The 20,233-nt window shown below is 36.0% G+C and overlaps 1 protein-coding gene across 1 annotated transcript in view; it reads left to right on the top strand.

Annotated features, from left to right (window-relative positions):
• Positions 1–15,896, top strand: part of LOC107098533 (protein FAM19A2-like) — a 125,695-nt gene extending 109,799 nt beyond the window's left edge. The window contains exons 3-5 of the mRNA XM_015396268.1: positions 3,249–3,398; positions 4,184–4,308; positions 13,980–15,896. Of these exons, the coding sequence (XP_015251754.1) occupies positions 3,249–3,398; positions 4,184–4,308; positions 13,980–13,991 (287 nt within the window). The 3' untranslated portion in view covers positions 13,992–15,896. The remainder of the gene's footprint in view (positions 1–3,248; positions 3,399–4,183; positions 4,309–13,979) is intronic.
• Positions 15,897–20,233: the final 4,337 nt, after the last annotated feature.

A 20,233-nucleotide genomic window follows, 5' to 3' on the forward strand; every position in this document is an offset into this window, starting at 1 on the left:
TCTCCTCACACCTGCTCCTTGTCAGCTCGTTAGCCAGGCCTTTGTCTCATTCATCTATCTATACTCTCCCTCTGCTGTCACTCTTTGTTGGTTCCTTGTTGTTGCTGGTCCTGTCTTTGCTGTCCTCACATGCTGTTGTCCACCTACCTCGTCTCTCCCTGGCTCCTCGTGTTTGGTTTCCCCAGATGTCTCCTTAGTTCTGGTTTGCTTTTCATTATTAGTTGGATTTTTGGATTCCTGCCTTTGTTTACTGTTTTGGCCCCATTAAAACTCCTAGAAATGTCCTCAGTCTCTCTGCCTCTGCATTTGGGTCCTCCAAACCAAACCCAACCTTGACAATGGCATATAGTATATGTCCCATTACATCATTGTAAAAGTAATACATAGAAAAATAACAACAATAAAGGCATCATTACTACGTAGTTCTGATGGTTTAAGGGTAATTGGCTGCTTTATTATGTCAAGACAAAAGGGACTTGCTGTTATTGACAAAACCATGAGCTTTAATTTCACTATAAAATTCTGAAGGGGAATGTTTGTCACAGAGTTATTCTATGATTTGGTAATGGTGAGCACTGGGGCGAAAGCCAGGTTTTCTTATCTTTAGGCATTTAATCATAATTTCAAAAGAGACACTTTTATTTTCTATTTACTCAGATAACTTTTATCTGACAATAGATTTTGTAACTTCAACTAACATTCAAATATGGTGAAAAAGCAAACAAAAGCATAATCTTAGACATTTGTTGACGAGCAGTTTTTCACAGGTCTGCTTTTCATTTTTCAGGTAACTTAATGTGCATTTGTTATTTTCAAATGACATTGTGTATATCTGACTGAAAGGAAAATTAGGAGCTATTGCACTTCTCGTAATTGCCTATTGTCCTTGTCTAGTTGTCCCTTAAACAAAGAGTGAATATTCTATTTAAATATTACAAACTTTTGAAAGTAACTTTGATGGAGGGGCGTGTTGGTGGCTTAAAGATAATCACATCAAGAGCACAGAGCCTGACCTGTTTTTGCATTAGTAAGTTTCTGTTCAATGAAAGGCACTCAATTGGTAATTGTTGTCTTGCTTTCAGTGGGAATGTGAATAGCACTTCATTGATCGAGAGCAAAATGTTTTTAATGTTGTAGATGAGAATTCTGGATTGCCAGCTAATGGGAAGGTGGAGGCTCCCTGCAATCTGTTTTCAAGTCAAGTTCCAAATTGAAAATCTTTACAGACATAATTAAGGCTTATCTGAAAGGAATGTCAAACCTCTAGCTTTTTCTTTCTCTCACCTTGCCATTGTTATTGCTTAAAGCAACAATCACTATCATAACTGTCATTGCTTTGTGTAATTAATGTGTTATTCATCTTTATTTAATCTTGCCTAATGTCTATAACAGTGATGTTATGAGGTCCATTTACAATATGCAAAGGCATTTATTTTGGTCTCATCCCCACTGAGAGCTTCTCTTTGGTTAGGATGCAGGGTTCAGTGGATTTAGCATGTTGGTCAAGGGTATATGAGCAAATGGAGCTGCACTGGGGATCAAACCAAGGTCTCCGCACAAGGGGAATGTCCTGGTTTTTTTATAAGCATTCAGTGGTGCAAGGCCTTAAATGTATTATCTTTTTTTTTTAAGATGGTACAGTTTTCAGGGTACCATTCATTAATCACCATAATCTATTGTCTAAACCTTGGTTATTGTCTCAGTGCTTGTTTTTTGTTATATCCCTTAGGTATACCAGCATATACAAAGAAAAAGAAGTAAAACTTATAAAAATGAAAATGTATACAGTTCACAGAAAGTATGCATGGCTAATCTTTGACTAAAACACTTAGATTGATCTTACATGATTGATGCGCAATAATGCATAAACTGAGAGAAAAGAGAATGCAGGAAACAGATTGAAGCTGTGTTCCAACTGTGTCTGCACAATGACTAGAAATGAGGAACCTTCCCAGAGTTTGCTGTAGTTTATTGAATCTTTAGCACATAATCAAACAGCATTATATACACTCCACACTGGGTATGAATAAAATCTTTCATCCAGCAATCTCTGTTTTTCCCCCCTCTGAGCTGTGAGGCTATTGAAGTGTCTGTGTACTGAAGTTTTTATAGACTTCTTTGTTAACATGGATCTATCAACTTTATTACAATGTGTGTTACTTTGACACACGTCAAAAGGAATATAACTAAAGACTCTTGAAAAAATATTGTTAAAGCTTCACCCTTACCTCCAATATCTCTGTATGCTTGCTTATGATAAATGAACACTTAACAGTGTCAGCTGCAATAATTGCTGATGGAGTTTTTTCTCCTTAGTACAGTATCTTAAAAGCTGTGGAGGAGAGTAGGTCTCGTGTACTTGTGAATGTTACCGAGTTAGGACCGTTTTTGGTCTATTTACTAACTTTCTGAGGACCAACAGGTTCAGGACCTGAAAAAGAAAGATTATTAGTTGTTTTACACAAAAAGTTGATTTAACCCTTGCAGGGTCAGACTATTCCTGTGACCTTTTGTTTAGAACATAACCAGGGAATTATATTATTTGTCTACTTTTCATGTCAAACAATTTTTGCCTTGGGTTTGACCATATAGACATTGTACTGATATCTAAAGGAAGGAAATTGTTCCTTTAAAGTTTTCCTTCTCATTTTGTGGTATTCTATGTAATAAAAGAAATATTAAAAAAAAGTCAAAATCAAAGAAAAAGACATTTATTCGAAAAACTCACTAATTTATGCAAACCATAAGTATTCAAAGCATTCAAATACCTTGGGCATTTTTCCGTTATCTCACAAGAAAAACACAAACCACAAACAAATGTATTTTGGAAATATTTTATTGAAAAAAAAATGCTATTTTATATATAAAATCCCATTAAAATTGTTTTTAAATTCATATTTAATCATTTTTTGAAGGAAAAAAAAGGAGCTATCCCTTTTTGTTCTCTTGCTAGGGCATGCATGAGAATGTGTTGCGTATAATCACCCTGAGATCAAAGAAGTTTAAAGCATTTCCTTAAACTCAGCCAATTATTAAGAGTGCACAAAGTCCTATTTACATTTTATTAAATCATTAAAATTGATTTGTGTTATTCAAAATTATTCACAACTTTTTTTCTAATGTATAAAATCCATTTAAAACATTTATAACATAATTTTTTTGCAAGAAACTGCAATGTTAGTATGCATAACTATGGTGTGAAAGGCTACCACAGCCATTCCAACCTGTGCTTGTATTTGTGCTTCCAGTACACGTGAAAGCAGGAACCTGTGAGGTAATTGCTGCACACCGATGCTGCAACAAGAACAAGATCGAAGAAAGATCCCAGACTGTCAAATGCTCCTGCTTCCCTGGACAGGTGGCGGGAACAACAAGAGCAGCTCCATCTTGTGTAGACGGTATGCCAGACTTCTCATTACAAATCTAGCGATGATTCCAGAATGGCATGAGATTACAAATGTGTGACATAGTGCAAAGCTGTCTTACCTGTCAGTAAGGTTCAGTCAAGCATTTTGGTAATAATTTGTGCATGTGAAGTCTACTGCATAGAAGACAAAGTGTCCTTTGTTTGCTCTGTATGTTGATTGAGACTTCAGTTTTCTAAATGAAATCCCCTAGCAGTTCATTCACTAACCCCGTTGTCTGGTGCTGAGGCTGGAACAGACACGTCCATCAGAGCAGAAGGATGGCCAGGTCATTTAATATCATGTCAGCAGTGTCCTCAGTTACAGGTGAATCGATCCCCATCTTCTCCTTTTAGTGTAACTGCTCTGACCGGGCTTGATTTTTGACAGTTTTCTTCTCACTTTAGAAATGTCATGGGAAAGTGTTTTCCCCCTGTAGGCTTCTTCAAAGCAGCATAAGACCTTGACTGCATGTTTTCTCTCTCAACAGTGCACACAGTCACTCTTCTCACACCTGCTCACAACACTCACAATCCTGACATTCACACGTGTCTGTAATTCAGACATGAAAACACACTTGGGCAGGACTGACGGATCTCCATGGATGCCTGAAACCAAGATGTTCTATTTAATCCTTGAAATATACAGAGGTCAAATCAGCTTGTTGTTGCTCTACAGAGACTAGAACTGTGCTTTACTTCCATAGAAAATAAAACATAGGTACAATTAGTTTTAGTATAAAGGGTTTGTCTTTTTTGCATCTTTTGTTTTCATCACAGCATCAATAGTTGCACAGAAGTGGTGGTGCCAGATGCATCCCTGCATGGATGGAGAAGAGTGTAAAGTGCTACCAGATCTCAAAGGATGGAGCTGCAGTACAGGAAACAAAGTAAAGACAACAAAGGTGGGATTATTTTTTTACTCTGTTCATATTTAGTTAAATTACTTTTACGCTTTAGATGCCTTGCAAAAACTACAATGACATACAGCGTTCTCTAAGGGTTTAGGAAGTAAAAATATCCCCAACATATAATGGCCAAAGATAAAACCACTAATAAGCACTAACGGACAATGTATTGTTTTGTTTTTATTAACCTCAGATCAATGCAGTGGAGAGTGAGGGGAGACTGTGAGGTGTGGGTTGATCCTACTTGATACTATTGGCTTACAACTCAAGAAACATGGGAATTAACTTAATCTGTCTGTTTAGCTATAGCCATGGTTATAGTAGATGTCTAAATGTAATGCATTTACTGGTTTATTATATTTTATTAAAGATAAAAATTTGAGTCCAGGGATGGGGAGAAAAAGACTGGGGGGCCTACTGCACTCCCAGAGAGCCAGCTCCGCCGTTTAGTCCAATAGGCACCCCCGTTCCCTGAGAGCCCACATGGTGAGTGGGGGGCCCGCCAGTCGCACCACCATAGCCCGGGGGACAGGGACAGGCGGCAAGGCCTGCGAGCCAACCGTTCGCCAGGGCCAACACTACCACCCCCTAACCCGTCCATCAAACCTCCTGGCTGTACCAAGAAAAAAAAAAAAAGATAATGATTTGTTTGAAGAGTGAACATTTAGTTATGAGCATTTCTAAAGCAAGAGAAAAGTCCCTTTTGTCTGTGCAAAAAGCTTGGTTTATGCTTGAGGCGTCCACTAGGTCCTCACGGCCAAATTACATCATTTTGGGCTTCTACTCCCCTCCGTGAAGAAATTCGTTCCGCAAAGAGCCCATAGAAAAATCTGCTATTACGAGCGAGCAGCAGCTCCTGATGGTGATGGTTTGCAAATGTAAACATCTAGAGCAGAGGTCACAGATAAGCGGACCAGTGTCTGGATCTGGACACACCTGCTGGCTAATCAGGACCCAACCTGATTTAAAACATTTATGAATTGATGCATGTGGTCCGACGACAGTTTCTAACGTGACTTGCACTTCTTCTCCTGTCTATGTGGTAAACCCACCCAGTGCGTCCGGCACCAGGCTGTACATGATACAAATTAGCCAATGAGCTGTCAGTTTGGGTTGCGGCTGCAAGCTACTTTTAAACACAACAGGCAATGCTGTGGCAAGCCGGGCGATAGGAAAGATGGAAAAGATGATGAGAAAAAGAGATCAGAGAAAGTGTGGACTGCTGGAAGAAGCGCGGTGAACTGGTAAAAAGAATGGTGAAATGGCGTGTTCAAAGATGACCCTGCACATTTTGAGTATGTTTGGCTCAATCTGCTGCTGTGAAGCAGGTTGAGCCCGATGAACATAATCAAAATAAATATCGATCCAGGCTCAAGAATGAGCACCTTGATATGTGCTTGAGGCTTTGTCTCCATTCAAACCCAGGTTTAAAGGCTTGCAGGGCAGCATAAAGCCCACTTCTCCCATTAAGTCATAAAAAAGAAAGAGAAAAAACCCCCCAGTAATTTCAGGTGTTTTATAAAAAAAAAAGTGAATCAGGAAATTGTCTATATACCAAACTAAAAGAATAGTGTTCTCTACTTCAAATAAAATGGAAAAAAATAATATTTTTTTTATTTAAAAACTCAATGTATAACATGGATGCATAAACACCTGCATTTTATGTCAGTACTGAATGCTGTTTAAAGTAATGGATTATAATTAAAAATGTCTCCAGACCTTTACTGGTTGTTGATTTCCTTTATTCGGACCCAGCTGACTTTTAATTGATCACCCCAGATCTAGAGACATCTCATCATTTCTGAAACCCATAAATATTTGGATTAGCAACAGAGGGTAGAAAAACTCGAGGAAAGAAATGACAGCAGCTCTCGAACGGCATGAACAGACTATGATAAAGACTATGATAAATTATGATAAAGACGCAGTGACAGACGGCTCATTTTCCACAGTAATATCCATGCTTCAAGCAAAAGGAGCCTTTAACATTTAAACTAGGAAAAACAGCTCACTGCTATTGTTGATACAGTAGATGCACACCCATTCCCAACACATACAGGAGTTTACAAATTCTAACATGGAGTCATTTCATGAAAATCAATCTCACCTCTAAGGTTTGAGGAAATAAAATTCTGTCTTTCAACTGGCTATGACTCTGACTGACTTTTTAGAGAAGGAAAACGAGGCACTCAAGGAGAAAGCAAAACAAAATTTTACATGACACATGTTTGTTGAGTGGGATGTGTTCAGGGTGTTGGCAGAGTGCAGCAGGGCTAAAGCTAAACCGCTTCTCTAAATTAATAGAGGCTGTCAGGATGTATGTTCAGGTTTTTTTGGATGAACTGGACCAAAAGTAGATGGTAGGTGAGGGGGTGGGAGTGGTTGGGGGGGAAACATAGGACCCTTCCTCATCCATCATCGTCCACTGTTTGACTCGCCAAACGCCTGTAGTTGAGCCGCCTCATCCATTATTCATTGGTACAGGAGGCCTGGATGAAGCAGAGCTTTTTATTTTAGCCGGGTTAATAATTCATGCCCTCTGTTACAGCCATGGGAAAGCAGAAACAGAGGCACAGATGAGCAGGGGTCCAGGTGGCTAGTAGAACCCTTCAGAACCTCGACTCTTTTATTGATTAGGGAGTCAGCGGGGGTCGCTCCATGCTCATGGCCTTACTGCCTCCCACAGAGAGTCAGCAAGGGAAAGCTTGTGTTTGCCAGAGGGATGTACTTAAACTTCCTGGACACTTAACATCCTTCTGGGGAATGAACAGAAGGGCTGCCTGAAAACGGAGCTCACAGTCTCCAGTGTAATGCTGATGCTGTGCCTGTTTCTATGGAATCTTTCACTGAGATATAAATTCCAACCAATGAAAAGAGATAGATAGTTGAAGCCTTGAAAAAAAAAATCATATTCAGATAAAGGAGCAAAAGATGTTATTCTTCACCATTTAAATTTGGTGGAGAAAGGAGTGGAGAAAGGAGTTTAAAACAATTGGAACAAATGCTAAATGATGAAATTTCAAATAAAAACTTATCAGAGCTTCTGAAAGTTTAAAGCAGTAGTTGCAGGAAGAATAAAACCCTGGCTGGATTCTGCAGAGATTTTCTTAATTGCATTTGGTTGTCTTGCTTGTGGCATACTACTGTTAAATGCAGCATCTGAAGTATCTGGTGGCCTATCTGTTGGAATAATATCAGCAAATCCACAGTCCTGTTTCCAGTTTTCTATTGCAAAGAAAAACTCTACTGTAAATCGTCTTTCATTATACTTAAAAATCTGGAGTCAGTTTCTGCAGAGTTTGATATATTAAGCTCCTGTCTGGTATTTTGGCAACTCTCCAAGCCCACAGGATATGGGCACCAGCTGCAACAATAGGCAGGTACAGACTATAGATTGATAGATGCACAAACGGATGGTTTGAACTCTAGCGCTTCTATTACTAGCTTTGTCTTTATTTTTGCATGCAAAAGCAGAAGATTTGGGTGCAGTGAACATTTGAACCCTTTGAAATTTAAGCTTCAGTTAAGAGGCTCTTTAAAGATGACCTTAAATTAATTATTCTAAATGATTTGTTAGGTGATTATGTACAAAAACTTTAATCAGAATGAACTACTGTACACATTCCCTTCTCTTATACAGAAGAGCTATTAGTGGCTGTCTGTCAGTCAGGTTCAAATTAAGCCAGCTGTTATCCAAAGCCAGAGATAGTTCTATTAAAAACTTAAGTAAAGTTCTCCAAAATTACATACGCTGCAACCACAACCCTACATACGTTAAATTCACTCACTCCTTTTGTCATCAAAGCCACATGAAATAACTGCTGGTTGAATATCAAGATACCTTTGAGAATAACAAATACAGCCACATAGTCTGTGCTGTACTTTAGTTTTTGGGCTTTAGTTTTATTTTGATCACACAAACGTCTCCAAAGCCTCTAAAGATTCTGCTAAGTGCTTAAAAAAAAAATAAAAACAATGGGGGGTTTCAAAATAAAACTTGGAGACACAGTATGAATTAGATTATTTAAAAATAGGCTCTCTTTACTGTTTTTTTTTTTTTTTAGCATTTTTGTTTGCAGATAAATTGGAGCTCCTTAATGTGGTTTAAAATATAGATTTTTCACTTGAAAAGAAACTTGTCACTTTCAACATTTTCTTTATCTAGTAATGAAAATCAGTCCTTCCAGGTGTTTCTGAGTGGTGTTCAAAATGAATAAAAGCCAAACTGTTCTTTTGTTTCCTCTGATGAAGTCCTGCCAATAAATCAGACATTTTAACACCCTGTAGCTCCTGCCCGATAAACTGTTTGTTCCTTCCCTCTGTACATGTTCTAGGAGCAGCTAGTTTTATAGTCCTGCTGCTGGTAATGTGAAGAATTATAACCCCAGCAGCTCCTACATTTCACTTCCTATCAATCAGGGGACAGAGGGCAAAAGAGCCACACATACCTCCCACATGACAGGTGTTATGGAGCTTGTGGAGAATGTGTTAATGTTATTGATGGATAGATGTATGGAGGAAATGTTTTTCCAATACACTATGAAAACATGCCCTGTACCTGCTGAACAACAACAAATATGGAACATCTAACAGTCTCCAAAGACAGACTAAATATAGCCTCTTATCAACAAACAGCGCTAAATCTAAATAGAGTTAGAACGTTTTCTAAAGAGACAAAAATCTGACAGATCTGATCTGAAAGGCAATGGAAGACAAATGTTTACTACAAATAATTAAGGCAGCATTTAACATGACTAAGTAATAGTGTACGTTGTTATTTCGATTGCTCTGAAATAATGGTTAAGGCAGCTGTAATTCCATGTTTTGACATATACAACTTTTACATTTAGGTAATTGCATTAAATTAATGGAAAATAAAACTATGCTAAACCCACTGACAAATGCTGTAGGTCAAACACATAAATAATTTAGGTATAATTTGATACAATGGAAGACCAGCGGTTGTATAAATGATTCAATTTTCAAAGAGCTGGCAGGTCTGTAAGAAGCAGTAGAAGCCACAATTAAAACACTGAGTGCATGCATTAACTGCAGTGGCCAGAGTATCTAACTGTCAGTCAAACATTGGAACTGATCGTTAAAGCAACAATACAAGATCCGACCTCAGGAGCTGTGTATTGGAATCTATCAATACACTTAGCTTGGCACAAGAATCAATAGTCACTGTTGGATAACAGCATAATTATCTCTTTGTCTGGTCTTTGTTGGGTTATTATTTTCTTACATGCATATTTTCAGAATTCAAATTTCCAAATCTGAATTATGCAACTGTGTGACACTTAAGGAATTTCTTGCTTTATGACACCAGAATGTGTTCAGAATCAATTTACCTCCTCAAGTTCTTAATAAGTCGGATGATAAACTATACATTTCATTCTGGTGTATTGGAACAGGGATTTATCCAAAAGTGAGACATTGACTCTAGAGGACTAGATGAGACATTTTCTGTTTTCAATAGTCTATCATCCAGTTACTTGAGTACTTTTTGAAAAAAAAAATGACTGAAATAACTTTCTGCAGGCTGTATGGTGCCACAGTTTGTAGCTTTTTAGCCTTGCTGCAAAAAGGTCTGGGTTCAGTTGCTGACTTAGAGTCTTTCTGCATGGAGTTTACATGGTCTCCCTATGCATAGGTGGGTTCTCTCCGCATACTCTGGCTTCCTCCCACAGCCCAAAAAACATGACACTCAGGCTAATGTCTGTGCTGCCCTACTGTAGACTGGTCACCTAATAGTATATCTCAACTTTTGCCCATAGACTGCTGTAGGCAATATATGAGTAATACCTTAATACAGTATCACTTATCTTAATTGAGTAAAGTATATGGCTGCTCCATCCATTGTGGTTAACCTCACTGAATAAAGAACAAACCTGTTTTCATTTTAGAAACTCTAGCATGACATTTGGAGTCCAAACTAATATAAAGTAAGGAATAAATTTTGTTATTGATTATTTATATAATGTACACTACATTATTTTTTTGTATTGTTTTTATTATAGCCTTTAAAATGACAGAATTGTGCACTTAACTTTACATTTTGTCTGAATTAATTACATTATTATAAATATCAAATGAGTTAGTGCTTAAGTAGTCTTCTTACTAAATGGGTTTTCATTCTTGCCCAAGGGAAATTATGATGAAGTAGGGTTACTCTTCATTGAGGACAATTTTTGGGGAATTCTACCCACTTCTGCTATTCTCTGCTCGTGATATTGGTACCTCTAGATTAACCAGCTCCTGTTATGTCACTCTAGCTGTGTACAAAATTTTGTCCATGTCAAACTTATGTAGGTAATTGTCTTTGTACAGTAATCTATACGCGAAACTGGTTTTATACCAAATTTGGACTTACTTTCCACCATGATATCTTTAGTGTGTGTAGTGAGAAGTATCCCCCAATAAGACACACATGAATCCCTCAATGTTAACTTCCTAGATGGGTTTGATTTGATGCATTTCTGCTATACATGTGAAAAAGTATTTTCGAAATGCTCATAAAGTAAATATTTAATCTTTTTTGTGTTAGGGTAAAGTAGCCATGTTTGATAATGACAGACCTATGATAAAGAATGTTCAGATAAAGATTTAACCAAACCGAGGTAAAAGAATTTCCATGAAACAGATTTCTGCCTATTTTTTACACAGTTTCCATTACCTGCTGCTGCAACTGCAGTGAGATAAAATCATTTCCATATCCTCTCTCACACCATGATGCCTGAGGATTGTCGCATGGAAGTGAAAATTAAATTGTGGCTCCCCAAACAGTGAGCGCAGTGTCATTGGCGGCACCTGTAAACAGCATAAAATTATTCTTGTGTAGAAATTTGGATTGTTGTACTCAGAGTACTGATTGCTTGTGGCAATGGCATACAGATTTGACTGGTGACACCTCAGCAACTGCTTAATGAACAGCCATAATGTCCAAACACTCTCATAGGAACATCTTTTCTTCCTGCTGGTGTGTGTTGATTTATTGTGTTCTAAAGCTTCTATTTACAAAGGGCAACCCATAAGAAACAACTCAGCTGTGATCTGCTTATTTTTATAGCCTTTTGTGAAATGAAACATGTAAACAATCCTTTACTTATTTGAGCATTGTAGATTATTATTTATGAAAACTCCAGAGACCAGTTCTGCAGTATACCATATTTATGCAATGCATACTATTTCCTGTTTTTTAAAAGTCATTCACTATGAAGCAGATTGTATTAGAACTGACTTCTCTCTGCCATTTAGATTTTGCTATCTCACAGATGTTTGAATTATGAACATGCCAGCTGGGAATATGCATGCCTTGAACTTGCCACACATTTACCAGAGAGACATATGCTGATGGTAGCAGAGCATTAGATCAAGAGCTTGTTCTAATAGCAAACATGCAACATTAAGGTTTGATGACCATATTGCTTTAACAGTGTCTACATACACAAGATAATCCAGTAGTTTAATATCAGACTTTGGTTGGGGTGTAGGTAACAAACACTGGCGTGCACAGACATTTTTGGGGGCAGGTGCTCCCATTCAACAAACATGTGTCATGTAAAATTTTGTTTTGCTTTCTCCTTGAGTGCCTCGTTTTCCTTCTCTAAAAAGTCAGTCAGAGTCATAGCCAGTTGAAAGAGAGAATTTTATTTCCTCAAACCTTAGAGGCAAAAGGGCACCTTACACACTGCATGGAACCGTCAACAGCCAAACACTGTCTGATGCTGACGTTTACCAATCTTCCACAGTCCATATGTAGCAATGCCACATTGAACTAAGATTTACATTTAAAGTAAGAAAATACCCTACCCTATTATTTTATATCAAGTACATAATTTGTGATGTTATTTTAAGCTTTCACTGACAGACCATCTTATTTTCCTGCACAGATAAGGAACAAATATTTTATTATTATTTTTTTGCAGTCCAAGATGTCAGTCAATAAACACAGAAAATGAAAATGCAACTTCATCTGCATGCCCCACTTGAACGGAATAGAACCAAATTATGGTTATTTTTACAAATTGCGATCATTTGGCCTTGCTTTAAACAGACGAAAGGTAATTTGTTGTACTTTACTGTAGTTGTCATAAAAAACCACATTAGTCAAATACAGTAGCCATTTAAAATCAGCCCACTTTCCTTGATGGGCCCTTGGCCGGTCCCCTACAATTCCTTTTTAAACATCAATACTAATATAGTGCTAAATTGTACTAAAATGTTCTTTCTGTCATGATTTGTGGACATTAAGATCTAAAGAGAAGCATAATCTCCTGGTCAAATCTCGTAATTCGGTGAAAGGGTGGAGTCAGAGTAAAAAAAAATATGCAAGCGGGGGTCACTCCAGTGGGTGGAAGTCGGAAGGGATTTTGCTGGGAGTTGCAGGGAAATGGGCTGCCATTCGGCTGGCGTTTGAATGGGAAGGGCCATTTTGAATGGCTGCTACAGTAGATGTCGTCAGGGAGTCCCTGTCCCTGGCAGGGAACTTTATGGTATATCAACAATTACATCTATGAGATGCTTTAATTATTTATTTATTTAATCAAATAGTTGCATTTTAAACATTTTATTGTGGCCAGATAGATGCCATTGAAGATGTTATGCAATGAACTAACCGGTTGCTGAAGAAGGTGCAGTAAACATGTTTGTTTACTACAAAAATAGAAGAAGAAAACAAAAATGTTTTCTTCTTCTATTTCTTGTAGCGATTTCTTCTTGTAGCGATTACATTATATTTCCCCTTATGTAATACAGTTGTCCTTAAAAAAGATTATACAAAGCAGAACATTTTAAACCAAATAATATTTTTATCTTTTGATGACCAGGGTCATATATATTTTAGAAATAAACCCTGTCAGCCAACCTAAAAACTTTATTTCAGTTTAACTGTCTTTCCAACACCATTTTCCAGGTAGAGGTCATCTTAATTCATGAGATATTTTATAAAAACGAATAAATAACCAGTAGATCTGACCTGGGTGGCCAACAATAGCAATTTTCTTTCTTGCCTGTCTCGGATGTGATAAGAATGGCTCATAATTTAGCCTGTTTATTATTTATTTAGCCTTTTTTTTGGTCTGGATATCACCAAACAAACTAAAAGTATGTAAAGCTTTTTTTTTTTACATAAGTTTATTTGATCATGATTTCAGTTGGTAAATAAGGTGATCTGCCATTGGAAAAGGACTTTTGTATTTAAAATAAGAAAAGAAAAATCCCTTATACCTTGTTATAAACCGGCAATTGGCTTACTGATGAAAATTTGGCAAACAGCTATAATTATTGGACACCTCCAAAAGGGTAAAAAGAAAAGTCAATCGTAAATTTCGAAATATACATTGAATGATGACTTTTTTTCTAAAACAATTTAACATCCAACCCAAACAGATCTCCTAAAACATTATGCTCAATTTTTTTACATTAATGGTTAAAAAAACATATGTTTGCATTGTAACACATTTTGCTAGATTTGTTTTGTTTTTATGAAAACACCTGAGCAAAATGCAAAGAAAGGTCTTAGAACACAAAACCTCAATCCTGCGTTCTGAGTTTACTATTCAGCTTTTAATCAAGTTGCTGAACTGCTGTTAAAAGAAGAAAATGGCTTTTGTGTATGTGTCTTATATCACACCCTGACATATGATTTTCTCTCTCTTTGTTTCCAGGTTACCCGATAGTTGTATTTTTCCAGAACAAAGATATATGGACCCAAGATGTGTCTTTTACCATCACAGAAGGACATTTTGGATCCCAAGGAATTAATGGACTGGCAGAAACCAGGGACCAACACGGACATTAGTCTCAGACATTCCAGTGAATGAAAAGAGGGAATGTATGAGGAAACTCACATGAGACTACAGTCCCTAACAGATTCTTGACTTTTTGTCTAGCATCAACAGTAGCTTATTCTCTACTCTGCTGCCCACCAAATCTCTCTTTGTAATATACTTCTAATCCAATGGATTTCAAAACCCAACAATGATGTTATCTATTTATTGACTTTAAAAACTGGATAAGACAGTGAAAAAAATCACCCTCAAAACATGTGATGTGAAACTTTTGTGTCATGTTCTTGCTACAAGAAGCCCTGGGACTTTGGTGCATATCTCTGTGGAGGCTCTTGTGAGGTCATACGCATTTTAATTCCTTTTAGCCTTATGGAGGAGATGTCTCTTCTGTTTCCTTTTGTTCATTTGAAAAAGAAAAGCCTGATATTTCTTCTTTTAAACTTTATTAGGATGATTAGTCCACTTTGAAAAGACACGTGCAATAAAAACACCCAGAAATAAAAAAAAGTAATTAAAGGTCAACGTAGCTGTGTTCTGCAAAATGCTTAAATGGTATCTGTTATTTCAAAGCCTGGTGACTGCTATTCATTACAAATGTCAACATTATCTCAATAAATCTAACTCAATGAATATTGCTTTTTTTTTTTTTTTTTTAGAATAATTGCAGTCTGTGTTGTATTGTTGAATTGCAGGAGCTCAGCATGTTAAGCAAATGTTCAGGCAAATAAAACAGGGGGGAGGATCACTCGAAGATAATCAGGCTTGATCTCATGGTGGAACAGAAATGTGAAAATCAGCAAATACAGAAATAGGATGTGGACAAAGTAGAAAAGGGAAAATGCATCCTACCAGTTTTCCTCATATGAGCAGACTTTACAAGAATAGATTTCTTAAATCTATTCCATGGATACATTCATGCAGTAATGGTGCTTCCCCAATCTTTTGTTCCTGTTTTGTTTTTTACTCTTGAATGTTAAATATTCTTTGAATTTAAAAATCACACGAAGGTAATCTTAGTAAATTCAAATTTGAATTATGAAACTTTTATATTAAGCAACAAACGCTATCCCTTAGCAGTGTAGTTTATTGCTATAAAGGGAAAGTCTTAATGATCATCTATATATTTATTGCTAAAATTGTGCTAGATCTTTTAATTCTTTTTGGTAAGCAGTTATTCTTGCCTTGTTAGTGGGTATTATGCACAGTCTCATAATAAGGGTCAATTCTTAAAGGTATAGTGGAGGATCTTTATGAATAAAAAAAAAAAAAACTGCCCTCCCTTTACCCACTCCTGAGAGAAAACGCCTATTAAATGCATTCAAGAGTGTGCACAAGCCCATTTCACCTTGTGCAAGCTCTGTTTAAAAGTTGCTGTTTGCATCACTCATAAAAACTTGCTTTCCAAAAGAAGATGTGCAATTTTTCCACGTTAAACTCACAAACAGGTGTTATGCCAAGAAATACCAGTCTGCTGAGAATTACCTCTCCTTTCGCACAATGATGAGAAAACTGATAGAAATATGAATGAAAAGAGAACTTTAAAATATATTCTTAATATTCTTATATTTCTTATGCATGGATGCCTTAAAATTATGAGTTTTTGTTGGACGGATAAATGCAGAGAAATTCCTGCCCCTGACCAAAAAGCGTGAATTGCCCTAAAGTCTCACGTATTGAGAAAATGAATTGACATATGAACAAAAAGGGAACTTTTAAACATATTCCTAATGTTTTGTCAGAAATGATAGAATTGTGTTGATAGCAAAACCGAGAGATGCTATCTACTGAGTAGAGTAGACACTTACTGTAGCACATTGACTAAAAATTGTCTCCATACAAGTAAAATCTGACTTTATCTGTCCACCAAAACCCAGATTTTAGGGCATCCACATAAGAAACATGAAAACATTAAAAATATGTTTTAAAAAACATTTTCGTTGATATTAAAAGCCCTTCTTCACATCAGTGTGCAAGAGCCACGTGCAGCCACGTATTTCTCGGCATAGGGTTTGGTGAAAATGGGGATGAGCCTTATGTAAACATATCACCAGAATGACTGACATGTAGGAACACCACTTATTTTGATGACCTACATGTACCCAGAAAAAGAACATCCTCCCCTATACAGTACATTTAGAATAAGCTTTTGTGAACTCCTTGTTGTTAGTCTTTTTGAGTCATTGGGATAAGGGCAAACTCTTCAGCAAAGATCCAGCTGATTTTTATTTTTTTTAAAGGCTCAGAAAATCCTTTGTTAACCAAAGACTCATAGATCTCAATAGCTGTCATTTCATGCTGTGCTTGAATCGATTTACTGTAGATCAGTAAATGTTTTGTTGCAGTACCGAGGCCTGAGTGTGACTAAAGAAAGTAAACTTAGCTTTTCCAAAATGGTGGTTATTCACATTAAATTGTTATTAAATTAATGAGGTTATAAAATTAGATAAATTCTTATTTTATATATTTTTTTCACATTAAATGTATTATTTTATTATTTTTCTAATTAGGTCAGTTTGCTTTGTTTGCTTTCTACATATTGCTTGAAATGGCATTTTGAAAGACTGCCTTTTGTTATCCCAATAACCGTATTTGTTTTATGTTTAAGTTTTTGTTTTAATTGTTTTTAATTATGTGAAACATTATGTATATATATATATATACATACATATGTATATATATACATATGTATATATATACATACATATATACATACCAATAAGCTACCAATCACCTTATCCCAATTTTCAGCTGTTTTCGTCGTTCTGAATAATGTCCTTTAATGTAGTAGCACAATGTGGCATTAAACAAAGTAAAACCTTCTGATGGAGGTAGGCTGTGCTGTGTGATAGGAGGGTGGGAGATAATGCATGAATGGAACAGGATTATTAAGTCCTGGTGGCCTTGCCAACCCGCTGCATCAGTGGGATCCAAGGGCAAATCAAATGCCTGTCCATTCTTACGCATATAATGTGGCTACCATCATTATCAATATCAACATGAGGCTCCATTTCCTTCTCTGTGGAAACCAAGCTTGTTGGGAGCAAGGAAACGGTTGGGGAATTATTTATATTTCAGCAGCATGTCACAACCACCTTAGAGACAGGAAGTCACACTTTGAAAGAGGCAAGCCCTCTTGCTGATAAGAAAATACATGCAAATTTATACTTAAGCTGCCTTAGCAAGATAGAGGCCATCCAACCATCCATTTATAAATAGAAAATTCTGATAAATACGCTCTGATAAAGACAAGTGAAGGAACGGTGCTTCCTTTTATCACACTGGTGTCTTAACTTAAAAAAAAAAAAAAAAAAAACACTTTATGGTAAATTTTATAATTTGTAACTCAATTTTCCCTGTAATTGAAACAGCACATTCTCTATAATGTTTCTTATTCTAAACATAATTAATTAAGCTAAACGTAAAAGGCTTACCCCCAAAGATCCGAGCCATGGGACTGATGCTGACTGAGAGAAATGAGGGGAGTTGCTATGGTTAGCAATCCAGGTTGCGTCTTGTTTGGTTAGAAATCATTAAATTACAGTAATGACTAATTTCTCATTCCTGCTTGCAATTCGCCGGAGACCACCATGGATTTAATAAAGAGCTGGCGATGAATTACAAACAGCAAATGGCTGAGGAAAGGCTACGTGATTATGCAGAGTAATTCAAAAGTGCATTAATAAAACAATACAGAAACATTGCTAAATCATTTGAGATAAAGGCTATTTGCATAATTCATTAAGATTAATCAGACCAGGCAATCTACCACAGTGCTCTGAGGAGCAGCGAGGGGAGACATGATTCCTTTCCCCTGAAAAAAAAAATCTCTATCTACAAACAATGATACAAATCTACCCTTGGATCAGAGAATTAACCTCTGTTCACTTTACAGCCCCTGCAGTGTTGAAACACAATCCTTCAGTCATCCGCTTTAATGTGGGCTAATATTCTATTAATAATGAAAGATCTTTTCATACAGGAGCTCCTCTGGGTTCTGTTGCTCTGCCATAAAAGACCTTCAAAAAAGATGAATGGATTTTTGCATAAAGTTGGCTTCAAAATAAGAGAGGATCTGAGGTTTAGCATTATCTTTGTTCTTCTTTTAACTTGTGCTTGTCATTCTCAACAGTGGCTGAATTAGAGAGAGGTCACAGATCACAGAGTGCGTGTAAGTCAGAAGGTTACTGCTGTTGAAATTAAATTCATTCATATTCAGTTTTGGAAAACAACTTCCATTATCCGTGTTTAAAAACTTCACCTTATTGTGACAATGACTATAAATAAATTTTTGCATTTGAAAGAACTGATGGACTGTACAGTATAATGCCACAGATTTGTAGTAAATCTTTGAGGAAAAAGCCCAAATGAAACTTTAAGGATTTTACTCAAGGTTGTTTAAATCTTGAATTTATCCCACATTTCTGTAAAAGATTTTCGTGATTTATATGATAGCTGCAGAAGCAGACACCAGGTTGATGTAGTCTTAAACATAATTTAATTGTTTTACATCAAAATCTCTAACATGCATTCACATTCCCCATACAATGTAACATGTAACAGTATGCCCTCAAACACAGGTGCTTAACAAAGCTCATTTTAAAGTAATAAATATACAGTATATTTTTAAATGTGCTGGAAAAGTATTGAATTGTCTTTAAAAACGGTATCAATAATAATCACATATTACCAAGTTTACTAATATATATATTTGGATATGAACATAATGTAATAAAAAAAAAGTTAAAGGTGTATGTTACATGTCAATATAGACATTAAGCTGAGATAAATAAGACCAAACTCAATAAATCAGCTAATAAAAAATCGTTCCATTAAATCGACATGATTATTGTACCAAAGAGTCTTACACTATTGCTTTTGCTCTATTAATAAAGTCTAAACAAAAAGTTTGTTTATTCCAACCTAGAAGAAAATACAATTGCATTAATAGAACTGCTTACTAAATATGGCAGTGATGATCATGATGATTGGATTTAAATGTTAAAAATTTGGGGATCAGAAAGGTTTTTACTTTTGTAATGTGGATTTAAGAACTTAAACGACTTTTGACAAGCAAATAAGAAATTCTAATATGCTTCATAGTATGAAAAAAATAAAAGTCCTTTGCCAAGTCCATAGGCATATCGACATTAATGACAGGCCTAGTCTTATCTAAGTACAGTACATGTTAAATTAAAAAGTCGTTTTGAAAATCTTTCTGCCAATACATTCAACCTATATGGATTAATGCACTGGAAAACGAGCTAGAAATAAGTAAAATTTTCTTAAATTAAGTATATTTACCCTTACTTTGATTAGATAAATGAGATACTTTGGCAATGGAATGAGTATTTTCACTCCTAAAATAAGACAATTAGATAATATGCACTTGAAATAAGACAATACAATTGTTTTTTTCTTATTTTAAATGTAAATTGTAAATTCCATTGGCAAAATGTGACACTTTCCTCCTTAAATTCAAGAAAAAATGCACTTACTTTAAGAAAAAATGACTTATGTAGAATACATTTTTTGCAGTGTGGATACAGCAGAATACATTTTACTAGCCATTCCCTAAAAACAGCAGCTTTAATTTTGTTTAAAAGAAAAAAAATCCACTTATTTTTCCCTTATTAAAAGAAAATTGCATTTAAATCATCCTGCATATTAAACTTTTTTCTAGTATGTCTCCTGTTAATAGAATTATATTAAGTGTGATATAGTACAAGGGTTATTAGCTTATAGCAGATTTCATTTCACTTTTTACAGACTGATGCCTCCAAAGCTGTTGATTAAAACCCTCCCATGACTCCTTCCTGGAATGAATCCCCTAGTCGACTATCTCAAGCAGAAAATAATATTAGTAAAATGGTATTTTCTAGCTGCGGTCAGGGATGGGTTCACATCTTTCTGGAAAGAGATGACAATGACTCACCAATCCAGTTTTATTGCAAGGCCAATAATAGACAAAAAAAACATAAGCTTAAGCTCATCTTGCACCTGCAGGTTTCTGTATGTTATAAAAACTGTTAGACTGTTTGATTTCAAAGAATGCTAACAATCACAACCTATTTTATACTTATCAAACCACAAAACGTAGTATTAAAATATGTAAAAGGCATTTTTTTGGCATT

This window comes from Cyprinodon variegatus, unplaced genomic scaffold (genome assembly GCF_000732505.1).
Source record: "Cyprinodon variegatus isolate N-32 unplaced genomic scaffold, C_variegatus-1.0 Scaffold787, whole genome shotgun sequence".
NCBI classification, from domain to species: domain Eukaryota; kingdom Metazoa; phylum Chordata; class Actinopteri; order Cyprinodontiformes; family Cyprinodontidae; genus Cyprinodon; species Cyprinodon variegatus.